The sequence below is a fragment of the Mus musculus genome, chromosome 5 (assembly GCF_000001635.26).
Source record: "Mus musculus strain C57BL/6J chromosome 5, GRCm38.p6 C57BL/6J".
Taxonomy (NCBI): Eukaryota; Metazoa; Chordata; class Mammalia; order Rodentia; family Muridae; genus Mus; species Mus musculus.
The window spans coordinates 124,289,088-124,311,050 of record NC_000071.6 but is presented as its reverse complement, the minus strand read 5'-3'; the positions used below and the strand labels follow the sequence as shown (position 1 = coordinate 124,311,050).

The window sequence follows — 21,963 nt, the reverse complement described above, 5'->3', positions numbered from 1 at the left end:
CCTCAGACTTTAAAGAAACTGCTTCTTTCGCTCTTAGGAGTGTCCTTCCACCCCCTCTACCCCCTTTTTGAGATAGACTCTCACCCTGTAGTCCAGGTGACCTTGAACTCACGCTAATCCTCCTGCCTCAGTGTCTCAGATAGGGAGATTACAGAAGTGAGCTTCCTCCTTATGGGACCCCAGTTGGTGTTGAAGAGGAAGGAGCTGAAGACTTCTGAAGCCCGAGAAGCCTGTGGTGGGTACTGTGTGTTAAGTCCCGGGATGAGCTTTCTGCAGTTGCAGTCTGGAAAGGCTCATCACGCTCTGGGGGTGGGTCTCTTATTCTCAACTCTTTTGCCATCAATAGTGGGCTGTCATTTTTGGGACAATAGTCTGAAACTAATTGTGGATTGGGGCAGAAAATTGCTATTTTCTTTGTAGTTGTTTGGCATGAAGGGAACATGTTCTCCTTCCTATATAATAGTTTCTTCTGTTTTATAAAACTTAATACTTAAATGCTGTCTTACCCCTCACCCCCCACTCCAGAGACAGGGTCTCCCTACGTAGATCAAGCTGCCTCTGCCTTCTGAGTTCTAGGGTTCCATGGGTATGTAAGCCCTGTACCATGCCTACCCCCCGTTTTCTGTGTAGGTACATGCTGAGTGTCTGTCTACTGCCACACCTTTACCCCGAGACTTTTCTGCTTCTGGTTGGTGGTTTTACTCCTGGTGGAGTCAGCGGGTTCTTGGCGACAACTGTGGTTGTGACTCAGGCTGTAGTTGATGTTGCCTCGTGGTTCCCAAACTTCGCTGCTAGTTGGAGTCATCTGTGCTTTAAAAGTGTTCTCAGAGCCGGGCGGTGGTGGCGCACGCCTTCCAGCTCTTGGGAGGTAGAGGCAGGTGGATTTCTGAGTTCGAGGCCAGCCTGGTCTACAAAGTGAGTTCCAGGACAGCCAGGGCTACACAGAGAAACCCTGTCTCAAAAAACCAAAAAAAAAAAAAAAGTGTTCTCAGACCGGCTGCTTCCGCTAGGCATTCTGACTGCTAGTTGGGGTGGGGCTGCCTGCAGAGAGGCATTATATTTGTGGACATTGGGGTGTGAGGGCCTCTAAGAGGTCCCTGGGTGGATTGGTGGGGTGGCGCGTCTGGAGCAGCAGCCTTTGCCTGGCTGCTCTCATCAGGGCAGCTGTGAATCAGGCCAGCAGCTGCCACCCTCCACTGCTGTTTATGCCCAGCAGGGCAGCCGAAAGAGGGGCTGACACCCCCACCCCCACCAAGGCAAGGCTAATTCTTCCTCGTGAATGATACATTTAGCATCAAACCATTTGGGGAAATCAAATTTCTAATGTGTCACTGAACTTTTAAGGGATTTTGAGGTGGTATTGGCAGGTGATAGAGGAATGGCGCGACCATTGTGTTTCCTCGTTGTGGAATTCTGGGTTCACAGAAGCAGGAAAGTCTTTCCCGAGCTTTTCTCTCTGTTCCTAGTGTCTTCAGTTTCATTCCACAGAAGGGACTGCTTATCAGAATTGTCCCCTGATGGGCTTTTCCTTTTGCACAGCGCTGGTTTATTCTTGGAAATAGCTGCTTTGAAGTCGATCATGACTTTGTGTATTGGGTGGCACAAGCGGTTTCCAGGGCCAAGTTGTTCTTTATTTCTTTGGCCCTTTGTTTCCATTCCATGGGCTGAAGGACTCCGGTCTTTAGACAGCGCTCATCAGTAGGTCCTTGAGCTGGGCCCAGGGCAACAGCTTTGCCTAAGAGGACCTAGGTTTAGAAGGCTTTGTTGAAGCGGGCTTTGACTTTCAAGTGGTCTTTTCTTCGGTGGATAGCCTTTCACAGCCAGCATTGTGTAAGGCAGTATTCTAGTGCACAGTGTGTATACTCCCGTCCCGAGGCTCGAATCTCAGCAGCAGGGTGAGAGCTAACTATTTCACTTGGAAGTATTTGACTTAGTTCCTCATAGTCCCTTCCCCAGTTGGAAGAGTCAGGAGTTCTAAGAGACAGATGATGACTTAGGAATTTGTGCCTTCATAGAAGGAGGTGGCGCGGTTCCCTTGCGGCAGACTTGCGAGTAGCTTGTTCCTTCTGATAAAGCGCTAATAAAGTCCTTCTGGAGCAGGGAAGTCAAGGAGAGCCGGTGGTGGTCGCGCATGCCTTTAATCCCAGCACTCAGGCAGGCACAGGCACATGGGTCTCTGTGAGTTTGAAGCCAGCCTGGTCTATAGAGCAAGTTCTAGGACAGCCAGGGCTGACACAGAGAAACCCTGTCTTGGAAAACAACCCCCCCCCCAAAAAAAAAAAAAAGAAAAAGAAAAAGAAAATGTCCCTGTCATACATCTCTGTTTGAGACAGTTTCCTTTTTCTCTGTAGTGGTGAGCATGAAATTTGGCAGAGGTCTTTTGGCAGCAAACGTTCCAGTGTTCTATCCCCATCCCCGGAAAATAGAGTAAGGAGTAATGACTCACAGGTTTTGTTTCTTTAAAAAGACTTTGTTGTTTTTTTTTTTTTTCTATTCGTGCACATGTGTGTGCGTGCCTGTACCTGAAGGCCCCTACAGAGGTCAGAAGATGGCGTTGGATCCCTGAAGCTGGAGGAGTTACAGGTGGTTGTGAGCCCTCTGGTGTGAGTCAGTGAGGGCTGCTCGCTGAACCAGGATCCTGTGCAAAAGAAGTACCTATGCTCTTAACCCCTCACCCACTGCGCCTCTTCAACACCTGAGTTTGTTTTTCAGTCAGCATGGATAATAAGCGCTTTTAGCCTTTGCTGGGATTTGTATATGAGAAGCAAGAAGCTGAGAGCCTGCTGGTATACATTTGAGATCCTAGCTTTTAGTGAATAGAGAGCAGGGTGATCCGCAATACAAAGCCAGCTTGGACTGCAGAGTTCACTCTGGACCAGCCTGGGCTATGTATCAAGACTGTATCAAAAAGTGAAGGGCTGGGGGCTGGGGCGATGATGTTATGGTTAAAAGCATCTTCCAGAGGATCCGGGTTCCATTCTCAACACCCATATGATGGCTCACGACCATTTGTATCTCAAATCCAGGTGATCTGACACCATCTTCTGGTGTCCTGGGTACCAAGTATATAAGTGGTACACAGGCATACATGTAGGCAGAACACCCATACACATAATGATGATGATTAAAAGAAAAAATCAAGCTGGGCGGTGGTGGCCCACGCCTTTAATCCTAGCACTTGGGAGGCAGAGGCAGGCGGATTTCTGAGTTCAAGGCCAGCCTGGTCTACAGAGTGAGTTCTAGGACAGCCAGGGCTACACAGAGAAACCCTGTCTCGAAAAACAAAACAAAACAACAACAACAACAACAAATCAAAACCCCAAACCAAGGGCTAGGGAATGTAGCTTAGGGTAGAAAGCTTTTCTAGCCTAGCCCATCTGGGTTTGATCTCCAGCACCAACACACACACAGAGCAATCTGTTATCCAGGGAGCAGGAAGGTGATGGGGTTTAGGTCATCCTGGGCTACATAGCAAGGCCCTGTCTCAAAGGAACAAAAGAAGGAGGGCTAGGTGGAACATGCTACCTAGTGTGCCCAAGACCGTGGGATTAATGCTGTCTACAGAGAGCCCAAAAGTCATTCATTATTTGCAGTTAATGTTACTGATTTGTGGTTTTGAGTCATGTGATTTATTCAAGTTGTGATGACATAAACAGATTACTAATTCATTTTTTTTAACTGACTAACTAATTGCAGATTTATCAAATTCCTGCTGGAAATTGATAGCAAACTGTAAATACATTTTGGTTCTTAACTCATATATAACACCCGCCCTCAGCTTTCTCTCTCCTTCTAAGTACCCTCTAGCTCCACAGTGACCAAAACAAACAAGAAAGCCTTAGAGAGATGATGCAGGGATGCCGGTCCCCTGCATTGCACTTTTGCAGCCATGGAGCCTCTCCTCACACCCGGGTTGCAGCCTCTACCTGGATTAACGCCCGGCTCAGCAATGAGTACCCGATGCGTGTAGCCGTCCACCAATCGTCCTCTTTCGTTTCTTTCAGTTTGACCTTGCTGCCGATGCTGCACGTCCTTGTGCCTTTTACATCAATAAGCCAGCCGAAAGCCCAAGTTCTTGGTTGTCTGATTCAGGAACAGGTATGGAACTTCAATTATTTTAGGAGACAGGTCTCACTATTGTAGTTCTGGCTGGCTTGGAACTTATTCTGGAGACCAGTTTGGCCTCAAACTCAGAGATTTTCCTGTGTCTGCCTTCCCTGTGCCAGCACATGGCCTGAACTTAAATTTAAAAGAAAAAAAATTAACTTTCCTTTTAATTTATGTATATGAGTGTTTTGCTCACACATGTAACTGTGCACCATATCTGCCTGGTAACCTAGGAGGCCAGAAGAGGGTACTGGATCCTCTGGAACTGGACTTACTGTTGTGAGCCACCATGTGGGTGCTGGGAATTGAACCTGGGTCCTCTGGAAGAACAGCAAGTGCTCTTAACCACTGAGCCATCTCTATGAGCGCCTAGATCTTTACAGAGTTTATTTTACCCCCAGCTCAACTTGCATTTCCCACTGTGTGATTAGAAGTATGTGCAGTGTCTGGCTTCTCTAGAAGCAATATTTGCCTGTCGCCTGTTTGCTGTGGATTTGTTCCAAGTTCTATGAGGACAGGTTGAAGCAGTGCATCCGTAACACTTCCAGAGAGCTGCCGAAACCTTCGCAGCCTCTCTCCATTACCCTACAAGGGTTCAGCGAGTTCTCTGCAAGCCATGGTCAGCTGTTCTGTCATTCTGCTGACTGTTTTGTGCTGACTGCCCAGTCTTAGCGCTGTTTCCCATATGGCACATGCACTTAGCTGTTTGAATTAGCTGCTTTAACGGAAACGGTGGGTTCAGCCACCTTCCCATCCCCACTGCTCCCGCTCCCATGGTGCTCGCTCACTGTCTTCCACCTTCTGACCTGCCTCCCTGCTGCCATTCCACCTTCACCTTTTAGTCTGTGGGCAGCCTGGTAGCCAGAGTGCTCCTTCTGGACTTGGGGCTCCTCTACTCCAAGCTCTGCCACGGTTCCCATTTCCTTAAACTAGCAGCCAGGATCTTTACGGAGTCCCACAGGGCCCCGCAGGATAGAGCTGATTGCCTCCTCCTCGTGCTGAGAGCCTGTTCACTTCTGCAGGCACTCATTTGAAGACTTCGCCTTAGCGACCTTCTCTCCAATGGGAGACTCTCCTAGCTGTTACCCTCTCAGCAAAACAGGCCTTGCCTGTCTGCAAATAGTTGCTCCCCCTGCAGCCTCCCTGAAATAACAAAGTCAGTGACTGGGACAGAGATGCAGCTCTAGGAGGGACCAGGTGATGCTAGATAGTTACCTTAACAACCAAATCTGCAGCCCAGTGGACATGGTGGCACACACCTTTGATCCCAGCACTCGAGAGGCAGAAGCAGGTAGATCTCTTAGTTGGAGACTAGCCTGGTCTACAGAGCAAGTTCCAGGATAGCTGGGGGTACATAGAGAAACCCTGCTTTGAAAAGAACCCCACACAAACAAGCAAGCAAACAAGCAAATGAATGGCTTCATGTAGTCCAGGTTAAGCTAGTTGCTATTTAACTGACAGTGACTTGAGCTCCTGCTCCTCTGTGGCTTCCTCTCCATGTGCTGGGATTATAGCGGTGTGCCAGGATGCCTGCCTTGTGTAATTCTAGTGCAGGAACTCAAGGCCCTGGCCCTACGTGTGTGTGTGTGTGTGTGCGTGTGTATGTGTGTGTGTGTGAGCTCGAGTGTGTACAAATACATGTAGATCATGCATGTTTGCACATGCTTGTTGAAGCTAGAGGTCAGCCTAGGGTGGTGGTTATTAGGATCTGCCTGCATTTTTTTTCTTTTCTCTTGAGTGAGCCTCACTATGTAGTCCTAGCCGGCCTAGAACTCACTATGTAGACCAAGCTCTCTTCAGACTTACGGTGACCCTCATGCCTCTGCATTCTAAGTGCTAGGATTATAGGTGTTTGTCACTATACCCATATCGAGTAGAGAATTTGAACTCTCTATGTCGATTCTATGGAAATCTGTATTTATAAGTAAGATCCTCTTCAAAATACATATTTAGTTATTACTAATTCTTTTTGGTTGCTTATAGTTTTGACACAAGGTTTCACCACATTTATTTATTTATTTATTTATTTATTTATTTACTTGGGAGGAATGATAACAAAGGCGTAACATAGTGTGTGTGGAGGTCAGAAGAAAACTTGTGGGAGTCAGTTCTCTCCTTCCATCATGTGAGTTCAGGAATAGGACTCAGATCGTCAGGCTTGGTGGCAGACTCTTTTGTACTGGCTAGTTTTGTGTCAACTTGACACAGCTGGAGTTACCACAGAGAAAGGAGCTTCAGTTGAGGAAATGCCTCCATGAGATCCAACTGTAAGGCATTTTCTCAATTAGTGATCAAGGGGGAAAGGCCCCTTGTGGGTGGGACCATCCCTGGGCTGGTAGTCTTGGGTTCTATAAGAGAGCAGGCTGAGCAAGCCATGTGAGGCAAGCCAGTAAAGAACATCCCTCCATGGCCTCTGCATCAGCTCCTGCTTTCTGACCTGCTTGAGTTCCAGTCCTGACTTCCTTTGGTGATGAACAGCAGGGTGGAAGTGTAAGCCAAATAAACCCTTTCCTCCCCAACTTGCTTCTTGGTCATCATGTTTGTGCAGGAATAGAAACCCTGACTAAGACACTCTTTAATCTACTGAGTCCCTCACTGACCCGTGACTGAACTGTCTGTCTAGGACCCTTCCTCACTCCTCTCTGTTCCCTGTGTGTGCATGTCAGGGCTGACTTACTGGAAACTGGAGGAGAAGGACATGTATCACTCTTTGCCTGAAACTTTGGAGAAGACGTTTGCACCATCCCCAGCAGAGAGGCCCCTGAGCCAGGTAATAATGCAAGAACCCCATGCATGCATGGGTATCTGTGTGTCATGATTATAGATAACTTCACCACCATAGACTGCATTGTTTCAGCTTCTGAAATGCTGGTGGAAGCTTAGGTTTGAGAGTCAGGCTGCCTTTCTTTTTTTTTTTTTAATTTTCTTATTAGGTATTTTCCTCATTTACATTTCCAATGCTATCCCAAAAGTTCCCCCCCCCCCCCCCCCCGACTCCGCTATGCCCCCACTCCCACTTCTTGGCCCTGGCGTTCACCTGCACTGTGGCATATAAAGTTTGCACAACAATGGGCCTCTCTTCAGGCTCCCTTTCAAATTATACCTCAGCTCATCTCCTATATGATCAGAATAAGGTTACTTCAAAATAGAAGTCAGCTAGGTGTGGAGGTACCATCATTTCCTCAATCTTGGCACTAAGTGTGTTGAGGCAGGTGGATCACTGTGAGTTGGAGACTAGCTTGGGCTACATAAGAAGACCCTATCTCAAGAAAACAAAACAGACACAAAAATACAGGCTGAGGAGAACTCAGTCAGAGCAGCGCTTGTCTTGCAGTCATATTACCCAGGCTTACTCTCCAGAGTCTGTATAGAGGGCATCAGCGGGGGCCATGCTTCTCTTCTCAGCTCTGAGGAGCTGCAGCAGGCAGGCAGTCAGTCAGTCTAGACTACTCGGCAAGTTCCAGGCCGGTCTGTTTTAGAGAACGTCTCAAATACAAAGGGGTATGGAGCAAGAGGTTGTCCTGTGGCCTTCATGTGAACATGCACTTGCATGTGAACACACACACAGAGCGCACACAGACACTTATACAAAACCAACCAATGAAGTAAAAATACTGAACTAATGTTTTTTTTTTTTTTTTTTTTGGTTTTTCGACAGGGTTTCTCTGTATAGTCCTGGCTGTCCTGGAGCTTACTTTGTAGACCAGGCTGGCCTCGAACTCAGAAATCCACCTGCCTCTGCCTCCCGAGTGCTGGGATTAAAGGCGTGTGCCACCACGCCTGGCTTGGTTTTTTTTTTTCCTCAATCTTTTTGGAGCTTTAATGATCCTTTCACAGAGATTGCCTAACACGCAGATATTTAAATTATGAGTCATAACAGTAGAAACATTACAGTTATGAAGTAGCAATGAAGTAATTTTGTGGTTGGGGACCGTTATAGCATGAAAAAATTCTGTGGTTAAGAGGACATAATTGAGCTAATGTTTTAGAAGTTAAATGCTTCTGTGTCTACTGGTTGTTTCTCTCTCTCTCTCTCTCTCTCTCTCTCTTTCTCTTTCTCTTCTTTCTCTGTGTTAGGTTATTGGCAGTTTCCTTCCTTGTTTTCCCTCTCTCCTAGATCTGATGGTGACTTCTGTCCTTTTAAAATTCCCATTAGATGCACTTGTAACATAATTTGAAGCATTTAATTTACAATATTTTCTTTAAGAAATATATTTTGGCTGAGAAACCCTGTCTTGAAAAACCAAAAAAAAAAAAAAAAAAAAAAGAAATATATTTTGTTTCTTTTGCTTTTTTTAAGACAAGGTCCCATGTGTCCCCACCTGACCTTCAGCTCACTGTGTAGCTGAGAGTGACCATGAACTCTTGGTCCCATTGCCCTTGCTTACCTGCCAGAGTTTGGGATCACAAGTGTGTACTGTCCTCCCCGGCCTCACTTGTAGGCTCTTATCAAGTACTGAGGAGAACAGTCTGGGACAGGAAAGGGTTAAATAGGCAGCAGCATTTGGGGTGCAGCTCATTTTAGAGCCTTTGCATACTGATCCCCACAGCCACAAAACAGAGCCCTCAGAACACAATAAGGAAACACAGCCAAAAAGAAAATAAAGACCCTCATACAGTCATGAAAGTGGGAATTAAAGCAAACCAAATCCAAAAGCAACCCATGTCCCATGTGTGATGATAGGTGGTAGAGACAGGTGGGTCCCTGGGAACTTGATGACCAGATATAGTCCTGCCCGTTTGGCAGAACTGTAGAACGAGAGACCCTGTCTCAAATGAAAAAAGATGCATAAGGAATGATACCGGAGATTGCCTCTGCTATCTGCATACACACACAAGCATGAATGCACACACAAATACTGACTTCTGGTCAGTTAGGTGTGTTAGTGTGTGCCTATGGTACTAGCTAGTTGCTTGGCAGGCCACACAGTAGGAAGATCATATAGGTCGAATAGTGTGAGACCAACTTAGGCAACAAACCTGTAAGTAGCATGTAGTTTCTACTACCCTGCTTTAATCTCCGGGTGGACTGGGCTACCAGCCACCGCCTTGGTTCCCTCGGATCCATAGATGAAAGACACACATACACATCTGCTCTTTTTTTTTTTTTTTTTTTTTTTGGTTTTTCGAGACAGACAGGGTTTCTCTGTATGGCCCTGGCTGTCCTGGAACTCACTCTGTAGACCAGGCTGGCCTCGAACTCAGAAATCCACCTGCCTCTGCCTCCCAAGTACTGGGATTAAAGGCATGCACCACCACGCCCGGCTCACATCTGCTCATTTTTACCCTGCCTTAGGGCTCAGTGCCTGGGCTCTTCTAAGCCTCCCGTGGCCAGCGTGCCCTGCCCTTTACTCCTTGCTCAGCACCCCAAATCTGCCCTCAGCTTAGTTGTGTTTCTTATTTCCCACCTGCTACTCCAGGCCCAAGATCTCACATGGCTGGTGGCTCTCTCTCCCTCCAAAGCATGGCAAATTCCCTTTTCTCCTCCTGCATCTCCTAGCCTGCCTGCAGGAACCTGGAAGTCCCATCTTTTCCACCCAGCCATTGGCCACTAGCATGTCTATTGATTGATCACATCCAGATTTGGATCAAAGCATCAGAACCACCCCACACCCATTCCCTTAACAAGAGACCCCTGGTGCCTTTGTGGGCTTTAGTGGGGCATAAGGTTAAAACATTCGGGGGCTGGGAAGGTGGCTCAGTGAGTAAAGGCACTTGCCACCAAGCCTGACGACCTGAGTTCAGTTTCTGGGTCCCATTATATGGTAGAAGGAGAGAGCCAACTCCTCAAGTTGTCCTGGCACATGTGAGTGGACACACATGTACACATAGGTATGTAAATATTATACAAATTGTAAAGATTTCCTAAATGTGTGTGTGTCTGTGTGTGTGTGTGTGAGAGAGAGAGAGAGACAGACAGACACAGAGAGACAGAGACAGACAGAGACTGCACCTATATTTGTGCCATGTGGGTGAGTCCTGGAGCCTATGTAGGCCAGGAAAAGGTGTCTGGAAGTGGAGTTATGGGTGTCGTCAGCTGCTCTGTGAGTGCTGGAAACTAACCCAGGCCCTCTGCAAAAGTGACAAATGCGTTTGCCTACTGAACTATCTTGCCAGCCTGTTTTGCTTATTGTTGTGACAGGGTCTCATATAGCCTACTATGTCCTGCCACTCAGTGTGTAGCTGAGTATGACCTTTGAACCCTGATCTTCCTGTCCCTGCTTTTCCTGTTCTGGGGTTATAGTTAGTGCTCAGCTAAAATTTGGTATTTTAAAAAATAGGGTCGTTTGGGCTGGAGAGATAGCTCAGAGTGCTGGCTGTTCTTCCTGAGGACACAAGTACAGTTCCCAGCACCTGTATGTCAGGTTACAACTGTGTCTAACTCCATTTCCAGGTGACCTGATGTTCCAGGTGGCCTCTATACGGGCACCAAGAATGTAGGCAAAACACCCATACACATAGTTAAAAAAAAAAAAAAAAGCAACCCCCCCCCCCCCACACACACACACACATAATAGGGCTCTACAAGAGCAGCCAGTGCGCTTAACCCCTAAGCTATCTCCAGCCTTCAAGGATAGGCTCCTAGTGACCTGCTTCCTTCTGCTAGGCCCCACCTCCTCAGGGATCCAGTGTTTCCTGATGACATCATCAGCTGGGAACCAGCTCTTGTTATCTGAGTCTTTGAGGGACAGTGCAGACCCAGGTCACGAGGGTGGTATTTGTGAACTGCCGACTGGGTTCCAGTATCCCCTTAGTCTTTACTATTAGGAGAAGCAAATTTCTATTCTGGAGGAAACATAACAAGAAAGGTCTTCAAAGCTGACAGTGTTAATCTGACAGGTTAGTTGTTCAGTCTGGTTAAAATCTTTCACAGTCTTTTTTAAGGTGCTGATCTTGATAGTGGATTTTTTTCATTGTTGATTAAATGATTTTGTTTCCTTTTGGTTTTCTCAAGACAGAGTTTCTCTGTTTAGCCCTGCCTGTTCTGAAAATTACTCTGTAGATTGGGCTGGTTTCGAACTCAAGAGATCTGCCAGCTTTGGCCTCCTGAGTGCTGGGATTAAAGGCATGAACCACAACCACCCTAGCTAGCTAGCTTCCTTCCTTCCTTCCTTCCTTCCTTCCTTCCTTCCTTCCTTCCTTCCTTCCTTCCTTCCTTCCTTCCTTTCTTCCTTAACAGATTTATTATTAGCCAGGCAGTGGTGGTGCATGCCTTTAAGCCCAGCACTTGGGAGGCAGAGGCAGACGTTCAAGGCCAGCCTGGTCTACAGAGTGAGTTCCAGGACAGCCAGGGCTACACAGAGAAACCCTGTCTCGAAAACCCAAAAAAAAAAAAAAAAAAAAAAAAAGGAAGAAAGAAAGAAAGGAAGGAAGAAAAAAGAAAAAATGATTTTATTATGGATACAGTGTTCTGCCTGCAGGTATGCTTGCAAGCCAGAAGAGGGCACCAGATCTCAGTATAGGTGGCGATCAGCCATCATGCGGTCTTTGGAAATTGAACTCAGAACCTTTGGAAGAGCAGTCATTGTGCTAACCAATGAGCTGTCACCACAGCCCCCACCTTAGCTTTTGTTTCAAGTTTAACAAAAACTGTTTTGTTTGTTTTTAAGTTTTATATGTCTTTAAGTTTAATGCTAGTCATGGGACGAAGCGACTGTCACTGTCCTATTCTAGAGAACAACAAGAAAACAAGCAGCGTCTTGAGAGAGGACCTCACCTCTGCTTCCATCCTCATTCATTTACTGAGAGGTCCTAGGATGCTTTTCTGTCCTTTAGCCTTAGCTGACCTAGAGAGCTGAACCCCACTTTCCTGACAGCCTGAGCACCGAGGCCACAACTTGATGCTTGTTAATCTTCCTTCTAGGTCCTGACTCTTGATCCAGGAGCCATACGCATGAAGCCAAAGGAGCATGTCGCAGGGATCCAAGCCCATGGCTTTCTGCATGCTCTTGACGACAGAATATCCTTTTCCCCAGACTCCGTTCTGGAACCAAGCCTGTCTCGTCACTCTGACACTGACTCGTCTTCACAAGCAAGTCATAATCCTTCCCAGGTGTCTGGGTTCTCCAAGTATCCTTCAACCACGAGAGCATCACCTGTGGACACTTGGAAAAACCATGCATTCCAAAGGGAAAGTAGGACCAGCTCCACCATCCCTTCACGCTACACCATCACTAGCAACGATATCTCAGTCAAAACTGTAGACGAAGAGAACACTGTCACAGTGGCCTCAGTCAGTCAGTCCCAGCTTCCAGGTACAGCCAACAGTGTCCCAGAATGCATTTCATTGGCTTCCCTGGAAGATCCTGTGATGTTGTCTAAGTATGTATATCAGCAACTGGCTTATAATGTTACTAGACTTGTGATGTCTGAGTGAATGATGAAAGTGATTTCTATTGGACCACAGCAATATAAAAATCTTAATGAAAGAAATAGAACTAATGTCTTTTTTTTTTACTATTGACAGTTTTGTTGAAGTGAAAGATAAGATATTGACAAAGGCTGGGTATGGTGGCACATGCCTATAATGCCAGTACTTGGGGGGCAGAGGCAGGTGGATCCCTGTGAGTTCCTGGCCAGCCTGGTCTATATACTGAGTTCTAGGCCAGCCAGGGCTACGCAGATAGACCCTATTTCAAAATCAAAGACAAAGGTGTTGACAAAGGCATCTAGTAAATGGGAGCTAACAGAGTGCTTCTGTGTCTAGAACACATGGCACATGTGCTGTGTTTCCTGGGGTGGATGGAGGAACAGGCTGTACTCGGGCTAGGAGAATGACTGTGGTGTGTGTGTCTGATGCTCTTTTCATCACTGTGACCAGATGCCCGGCTGTAACATCTTAATGAGGAAGGGTTTCCCGTGGCTCACAGTTGGAGGGGATACAGTTGTCCATCATGGTGAAAAGGCCTGGTGGCTGGGTGGTGGGCCTGAGACAGCTGCTCCCTCCCAGGGTTCCTGCAATCAGGAAGTACAGAGAGACAAAGTTGGCGCTCAGCGCGCTTTATCCTCTTTGTCCTTTTTATTTAGTCTGGGACCCCATCCCATGGATTGGTGCTCCTCCCCTGCCCCCACATTCAGGGCAGGTCAGTTAAACCTCTCTGAAGACACACCTGACAGACACACCTCTGTGTCTCCTAGGTGATTTCTCTCAAGTTGACTCTGAAGCCCATGGCTTGACTCACGAGGGCTAAAGGATGCACGGTCCTGAGAGCATCTTTCCTTCTTACTGACAGGATCAGGCAGAACCTCAAGGAGAAGCATGCCCGACACGTGGCCGACCTTCGTGCTTATTATGAGTCGGAGATAAGTAGTCTGAAACAGAAACTGGAGGCCAAAGACATTTCTGCCGTTGAAGAGTGGAAGAAGAAAAATGAAATTCTTGCGGACAGGTGAGACTCCCAGAGGGCTAATGTTTCTCCATCCTGGGTAGATTTCTTCCATAGAGCCTGTCATTGTGTGGAAGACGCTTGAAATGTATATACTTTGCATTTGAAAATTTAACACAGAGACATGTAGACCAGGACATATCTAAGGATGCGAGTGATTCTTTTTAAAGATGTGAACTTAATCTCATTAATTCTCCGTTATAACCAACACAAAGCCATGCCTTTTATGGGGGTAAATCTCTGAACCAAGTGGAGCTAGCAGATGCAGAGTAATATCACTTGTGGGGTAGTTAATACTGTGGAGTCCTTGGAAAAGCAAGAATCCTGGAAAGTGGGCCGGTGAGATGGCTAAACAGGGGACATGCTTCCCACGAAGCTGGTGACCTGAGCTTGATCCCTGGGACTCAACATGGTAGAGGGAGAGGACTGGCTTTACGTTGTCCTCTGACCTCTGTGTACACTCCATGCACACGTACACGCGCACACACACACATGCACACAGACATGCACACAAAAGAAGTTTGGGACTTTGGGGCCGGAGAGTGTACGTGTAGCTCATTGGTAGACTATTGGGCTTAGTGTCGTGAGGCATTGTGCTTGAAACCTGGCTTTATAGCAGAAGAAGAGGAATGGAAAGAAAGAGAAAGAGAATGGACTAACAGGGGATAATGTTATGGGGAGCTCACCAGAGGTGAGCACTCAGACACAGTGTGTAGTCAGTTGAAAGTCTTTATTCAGGATGACTGGGACAGCACTCTAGCATTCATGGACCTACTTCTCTGTGGCCTTGAGTGTCCAGAACAATGGGCTTCTAAGGGCAGAGACCTCCTTCAGGCAGCTCCTCCAGGCCGCTGCAGAGTAAGCAGTTTGAAGCAGCAGCTTTAACAGACGCAAAGATAAGTATTAGCTGGAGGAGGATTCGCACAAGCAAGCAGTTTTAATAAAGGCTAAGATAAGTTAGCTAGCACATCCTGACCTTTGATTCCTAGAAGAGAGTTGGATAGTTTTCCATGGGACTTTCTATCAAGGAGGGCGAATTCTAATTAAACCTGGAAACAGCCTCAGCTAAAATAAAAGATGGAGGAACCTCTACACTGTCTTTCCCCATTTTTTTGTTTTTTGTTTTTCGAGATAGGGTTTCTCTGTATAGCCCTGGCTGTCCTGGAGCTCACTTTGTAGACCAGGCTGGCCTCGAACTCAGAAATCCGCTTGCCTCTGCCTCCCGAGTGCTGGGATTAAAGGCGTGCGCCACCACGCCCGGCTGTCTTTCTCCATTTTAATCTGGTACCCTCTTCTGGATTTTGCATACCTATACTCACCCCACTCCTCCCTCCCTCCCTCTCCCCCTCCATCCTCCCTTCCTTCCCCCCCATCACACACACACACACACACACACACACACACACACACACACCACATAGATATTGTAAAAGAAAGATTGTGAAGCTGAATTTAAAGTGTTTAACATAGACCTGGCATGCAATCACTGTTAACCCATTCCTCATACAGTTTAATCATTAAACACCAAGTCAGATGATAGCTGAGTTTTGTGGACCTTGTTGACTGTCTTTGATAATTTTTTTTTAGATTTATTTATTTATTTTATATATGTGAGGACACTGTAGCTGTATAGATGGTTGTAAGCTTTCATGTGGTTGTTGGGAATTGAATTTTTAGGACCTCTGCTTGCTCTGGTCAGCCCCGCTCACTCAGTCCCTGCTCACTCCGGCCCAAATATTTATTTATTATTATAAATAAGTACACTGTTGCTGTCTTCAGACACACCAGAAGAGGGTGTCAGATCTTATTACAGGTGGTTGTGAGCTACTATGTGGTTGCTGGGATTTGAACTCAGGACCTTCAGAAGAGCAGTCAGTGCTCTTATCTGCTGAGCCATCTCATCAGCCTGGTCTTTGATAATTTGCAGAAGAATCCTTCTTTATAAGAATCATAAATTAGGGCTGGAGAGATGGCTCAGTGGTTAAGAGTAACAACTGCTCTTCTGAAGGTCCTGAGTTCAAATTCCAGCAACCACGTGGTGGCTCACAACCACCCATAATGAAATCTTACGCCCTCTTCTGGTGCATCTGAAGACAGCTACAGTGTACTTAGATATAATAATAAATAAATCTTTTATTATTATTATTATTTTTTTATTACGTATTTTCCTCAATTACATTTCCAATGCTATCCCAAAAGTCCCCCATACCCTCCCCCCCACTCCCCTACCCACCCATTTCCACTTTTTGGCCCTGGCGTTCCCCTGTACTGGAGTATATAAAGTTTGCGTGTCCAATGGGCCTCTCTTTCCAGTGATGACCGACTAGGCCATCTTTTGATACATATGCAGCTAGAGACAAGAGCTCCGGGGAACTGGTTAGTTCATAATGTTGCACCTACAGGGTTGCAGATCTCTTTAGCTCCTTGGTTACTTTCTCTAGCTCCTCCATTGGGGGCCCTGTGATCCATCCAATAGCTGACTGTGAGCATCCACTTATGTGTTTGCTAGGCCCCAGCATAAATAAATCTTAAAAAAAAAAAGAATCATAATTTAGGGGCAACAGTTAAGAGCATATATTTCTCTTCCAGAAGGATCTAAGTTCGATCCTAGCACTCCTGTGAGGCAGCACACAGCTGCCTATACCTCTAGCTCCTGAGGATCTCCTGCCTCTGGCTCCTAGTGATATCTATACACACACATATGTGGCACACATACGTATATACATGATTAAAGATAAAATCAATCTTATCTTTAGATGGCTCAATAGTTAAGAGCATTGCCTGCTTTTCCAGACAACCCTGGTCGAACTTCCCGCACTCTCATACATAGCAGCTGATAGCTGTCTGTAATTCAGGCTCAGGAGATCCAGTGCACTCCCAGGCACTGCAGTACCTCTGTGGTATGCAGACATCCACACAGGAAGATACCTGTGCACATGAGATAAATCTCAAAGGATTAGCTAAAAAATAAAAGCATAAAAATGCAGTCTTGAAAAAGGGTTCACACTTCAGGGCTGGGGAGATGGTTCAATTGGCCAAGTGCTTGCGTTATAAGTGTGAGGCTGTGCAGTGTAAAGAAGAGCTGAGCATGGTGGTGCACTAGTAATTCTTGTGCCATAGGGGTGGGGACAAAAGGACACTGGGGGATCACAGGCCAGCCACCCTAGAGTAGTTAGTTGGTGAGCCCCAGGCCAAAGAGAGACCCTTTCTCAGAGGAGGTGGGTGGCCATCCTGCAGATGACAGCTGAGATCCCTCCAGTTTCTTCACACATGTAGACGTTCAACAAAAAGAGCAGCGCATTAGCATTGAGTTAGAAATAGCTCAGAAAGGACGCTGTGCCCTGTCTTCAAATAGCCCAGCTCTTTACATTCCTTCCAGAAACTGTAACACACACGTATATGTCCAGGCAGAGTTTTCCAAGCTAACACCAAGCCATTTTGTACAGTGTTCTCTGTTTTAAAAATATAAAATTTAAATATCAAATTATGTAGAATGAATTCACTGTTTTAAGTGTGCAGTTAGGTGGCTGAAATCTGTTCACATTGTTTGGCTCTCCAGCTCCAGAATCGCTTTTGACTTGCAAAGCAAACTCTGGGTAGCAGTGCCTGATGCCAGACCTGGCATCCTGAGTTTGATCTCTGGAAACTACATGGTAGAAGGAAAGAAGAAGAGACTCCTGCCAGTTGTCTGCACACACACAGAGACACACACAGACACAGACACAGACACACACACACACCAGCATGTATTTACCCCATTCCCCATTGAATAAATAAGTAAATGAAAAAAAAGGGGGAACCCCCCTGAAATTCTGTCCTGGAGATATAGCTCATTTGGTACAGTGCTTGCCTAGCATGTGTGAGGTACTAAGTTCAGTACCCAGCAGCCTCCCAACCCGACCCAGTGCAAATATATAAATGTTGGAAAAAGAAAAGTGAAAAACAGAGGCTGGCAAGATGGCTCAGCAGGTAAGAGAGCTGACTGAGTTCAAATCCCAGCAACCACATGGTGGCTCACAACCACCCATAATGAGATCTGACGCCTTCTTCTGGTGCGTCTGAAGTCAGCTACAGTGACTTATGTATAATAATAAATAAATCTTTGGGCCAGAGCAAGCAGGGACTGAGCGAGTGGAGTTGACCAGAGACAGCGGGGGCCGACCGGAGCGAGCAGAGATCCTAAAAATTCAATTCCCAAGAACTACATAAAGGCTCACAACCATCTGTACAGCTACAGTGTACTCAAATACATGAAATAAATAAATATTAAAAAAAAAAGAAAAGAAAAGTGAAAAACAAAAATCAATAATGAACTTAAGCCCTATGCTTGTTAGGCGGTCATCTCCTCCCTACGTCCTTTTCACTGACCCGGGTCACCTCATTTCTCCGTGTGTCCATTAACTTGCACAGTCTGCAAGTGAAGTGTTTATCTTTCCTTTTTGGGGGGATGGGGTCCTTGGAATGGAAGCCTGGCTCCTGCAGAGGTTCGGTATGTGTTTTTTTGCTGGCATACAGTGACAGACTTAGTTCGCTCAGCACATCCTCAAGACTGGGCCATGGCATCCGAAAGTCCTCTCTGCTCTAGGCCTTGTCATCTTCATCATCACAAATGCCACATTTGGGTTTCTGCTAAAGGACACAGTGCCGTCCACCTTTCCTGTCACTGCTGTGGCTAGTTCAGTATATCTGCACAGCCTAATGTTCTCATTTTTGTCCTCTGGTGCTGATTTTTTGTTTTGTTTTGTTTTTTGAGACAGGGTTTCTCTGTGTAGCCCTAGTTGTCCTGGAACTCACTCTGTAGACCAGGCTGGCCTCTAACTCAGAAATCCGCCTGCCTCTGCCTCCCAAGTGTTGGGATTAAAGGCGTGTGCCACCACTGCCCGGCTTGGTGCTGATAATTGACTTCAAGGTCTCGTGCTGTGTTCTAAAACCTTCCTCTGGCTATTTCCGAGGGATCTTTCTGATCATTGCGTTACCCTTTTGCCTTGCTATACTAGACTATCTGGGATGCGCTTGTACGAAAGTGGTGTCTTGGGTGTTGGCTAACATTGAGGAGCCTTAAACATTGCTTTATACTACATGTGGACAAGCTTCTTGGCTTTGTTTAATGCTCTTTGTTTTCTAACTGATCCTAAATTTCTGTTTCCTAGGTGTGGCCAGCTGGATAGTGCATTGAATGAAGCTACTAGTCGAGTGCGCACACTTGAGAAGAACAACAACTTGCTAGAAATAGAAGTGGTATGTGCTTGTTTGAGGGGCCGGGTCTAGTGTATGATGTTTAAAATGTGTGGATCATGACAGCTTCAGTCTTACTGACTGACTGTGTAACCAGGAGTGCAGATACTGGGTTTGTTGTTTGTTTGTTTTGTTTTTTAAGACAGGGTTTCTCTGTGTAGCCCTGGCTGTCCTGGAACTCACTCTGTAGACCAGGCTGGCCTTGAACTCAGAGATCCACCTGCCTCTGCCTCCCAAGTGCTGGGACTAAAGGTGTACAGCACCACGCCTGGCTGTTTTATTCTTTTTATAGTACCTTATAAGCAAAATTTTGGTAAAAAGTGCCTGTTTTGTTCTATACATTGTCTCTGCTTTAATGGCTGGTCCCCTTCTGGGTAGAATTCAGGTCCTTGCTAAGCTAGGCCAGTGTCTAGAAACCGAGTCACCCCAGCCTTTGTTGCTTTGTTTTAGTTGGCTCTATCTAAGTGGTAAACTCCAGCACCAAGTTAGGAGTTAGTATCTCTCTAGAATCTTAGTATCTTAATATCTTACTTTCTGTTGTTTTGTTTAGAGATGGGTCTTGCTGTGCTGTAGCTTAGAGTGGTCTTGGACTCGTGGGCTTACGCAGTCTTTGCAGTTCAGTCTTTCTAACCAAGTGGATGGGGGCACGAGGTATTGGACCCAGCCTTAATCTTACATTTGACATCATCCTGTGGTCTAGCACCTATATGGTATTCCAGACATAATCATTGAATGAATGCTAACATGTGAAATGCATTTTTAATTTTGTATTTTCATAGAGTATGGTTAAAAAGCCCCCGTCCTGGGCTGGAGAGATGGCTCAGTGGTTAAGAGCACTGACTGCTCTTCAGAGGTCCTGAGTTCAATTCCCAGCAACCACACAGTGGCTCACAACCATCTGTAATGGGATCCGAGATTCTCTTCCCCATCCCCAGCATGTTAGTTTTGAGCAGTGTATTCTAGGACAGTTTCATAATTCCTCTGATGTTTGTGGTTATTTATTTCTTCATTGGGGTCATCTACAAACAGTCCCGTCTATGCGGGTCCTAGAATCATTATATCCCTGTGTAGTTGTTTTCTGTGTCCACCTTTGGTTAATCTCGTGGCATTGTTTCATTAGAGTGGTCCTTTCTAGACTCTGTCCCAGGACACAATGAAATGTGTCACTCCCATCTGTATGTTTGGTTCTAATGCACATCATTTTTAGCTAATACCAAGGTATCGTCACTTAGAGTGGTTTTTCTCTGTCATTTCTATGTAGAGTGACTTGAGAGAACGCTTCAATGCAGCCAGCAGTGCCTCCAAAGTTTTGCAGGAACGAATTGAAGAAATGAGGACAAGCAATAAGGAGAAAGATAACACCATCACTCGGCTAAAGTGTCGCCTGCAGGATCTGGAGGAAGCCTTCGAGAATGCTTACAAGCTCTCAGATGATAAGGAAGCGAGGCTGAGACAAGAAAACAAGATGTTTCAGGATGTAAGTCGCCAACCCTGGACTCAGGCAGAAGCAGCTTAAGGGAGAAGGATCCTTGTTATGAAGGGGAAGCCATGGCTACAGGCAGGGAGAGGATGGTGGCAGAAGCAGGGGTCTGCGTGGTCACATAACAGTCACATTTAGCCTCAAGGCCCAGCCCTTGTGGCTCACTTCCACTGGGAAGTCTCCACAACCTTCCTAAGCAGTGCCAATAGCTTGGGGACCAAGTGCTCAAATGAAGCCTGTAGGGACCGTTGCCCATTCAAGCCATAGCTGGCCAAAAGTAATGCATTAGCTAGTGTACTCTAGTGTACTCAGTGATGACTTTCCTGGGCACATTTTGGTCTAAGCCTTAGATGCCAAAGTAACTGACTGCTGTGTCTCCACATACCCTCTTGATGGAAACTTCATCCTGCAGCAGAAAGTCGGCTGTAGGAGGCTGGCTCAGCTCCCTCCCTCTTCTGTTTCTAGTGAGTCAACGTTGGAGCTGTCATAGCTGTGTCTGGCAGGATAAAATGATATAAGCCAGATTTAGAGCAGGGTTCTTTGTGAGAGAGGGTCTTGCCGTGTAGCCCAGGCTGGCCTTGAACTCATGGTTCACCTGCTTCAGTCTCTTGAGGTTACAGGTGTTAACTTCTGTGCCTGGCTGTTTCTGTTGTTCTTGTGCTGCCACCTGCTCTTACCCCATCCCATTGCACAGACAGAGCTTAGGACCTTAATGTAAGTGTAAATGTGTGTGTGTGTGTGTGTGTGTGTGTGTCTGTGTATGTGTGTTTACTGTCTGTGGTGTGTCATTATCGTCCATTTGCTCTTCCCTGTCCTGGGTGCTGTGGATAGAGTCCAGGACATTGCAAGCTATATTGCCAATATAGCTGCATCTATGGCCCTTTAGAGCCAGTTTGATTTTTTTTGTTTGTTTGTTTTTCGAGACAGGGTTTCTCTGTGTAGCCCTGGCTGTCCTGGAGCTCACTCTGTAGACCAGGCTGGCTTCGCACTCAGAAATCCACCTGCCTCTGCCTCCCAAGTGCTGGGATTAAAGGCATGTGCCACCACCGCCCGTCTTTTTTTGTTTTTTGAGGCAGGGTTTCTCTGTATGGCCCCAACTGTTCCCTGCCTCCAGAGTGCTGGGATTAAAGGCATGCACTGCCTAGCTTAGTTTGACTTTTTTTTTTTAAGTCTTACTATGTATGCATAGTGCAGGTGCACATGTGTGGAAGTTAGAAGACGACTTTCCGAGCCTGGTTCTTCTATGGTGGCTTCTGAGGATTGAGCGCAGGCCTGCCCATCAGAAGCTTGGGCCTCTTGAGCTGTTTGCACAGCCCAGGTGTGAATTGTTTTTAAGATTTATTTATTTTTATTTTGAGTGTAGGAGTGTTTTGCATGTGTGCATTTGTACTGTGTGCTTGCTTGGTATGTACAAAGGCCAGAAGAGAGTGTCAGATTTTATGTGGATTTAATTTCACTTAAAATTGGATTCCTAGCCAGGCAGTGGTGGCACGTGCCTTTAAGCCCAGCACTTGGGAGGCAGAGGCAGGCGGATTTCTGAGTTCGAGGCCAGCCTGGTCTACAAAGTGAGTTCCAGGACAGTCAGGGCTATACAGAGAAACCCTGTCTCGAAAAAAAAAAATTGGATTCATAAAACATTGATACTGGATTGGGTTCAAGGTTGTCTGTTTTTGTTTTCACTTCATTTATTTGTATGTTTGTTTGTATATGTGTGTGTGTCTACACATATATGTAGAGGTCAGAGGACAACTCTGA

General features: G+C 46.3%; 1 protein-coding gene across 14 annotated transcripts in view; it reads left to right on the top strand.

Annotated features, from left to right (window-relative positions):
* The window catches only part of Mphosph9 (M-phase phosphoprotein 9), a 78,439-nt gene that overhangs the window by 18,347 nt on the left and 38,129 nt on the right, over positions 1-21,963 (top strand). For 13 of the 14 annotated variants that reach the window (NR_102690.1, XR_001784704.1, XR_003955654.1 and 10 more), the window contains 6 exons: positions 4,005-4,098; positions 6,774-6,877; positions 11,972-12,429; positions 13,341-13,496; positions 18,644-18,731; positions 19,990-20,205. Coding sequence is in view for 10 of the 14 variants with exons in the window: in XM_006530361.4 (XP_006530424.1) it covers positions 4,005-4,098; positions 6,774-6,877; positions 11,972-12,429; positions 13,341-13,496; positions 18,644-18,731; positions 19,990-20,205 (1,116 nt within the window). In the remaining 4 variants the exon portion in view is untranslated. Of the gene's footprint in view, positions 1-131; positions 236-4,004; positions 4,099-6,773; positions 6,878-11,971; positions 12,430-13,340; positions 13,497-18,643; positions 18,732-19,989; positions 20,206-21,963 lie in introns of all 14 variants that reach the window. The other variant, XM_011248206.1, reaches the window with a different exon arrangement.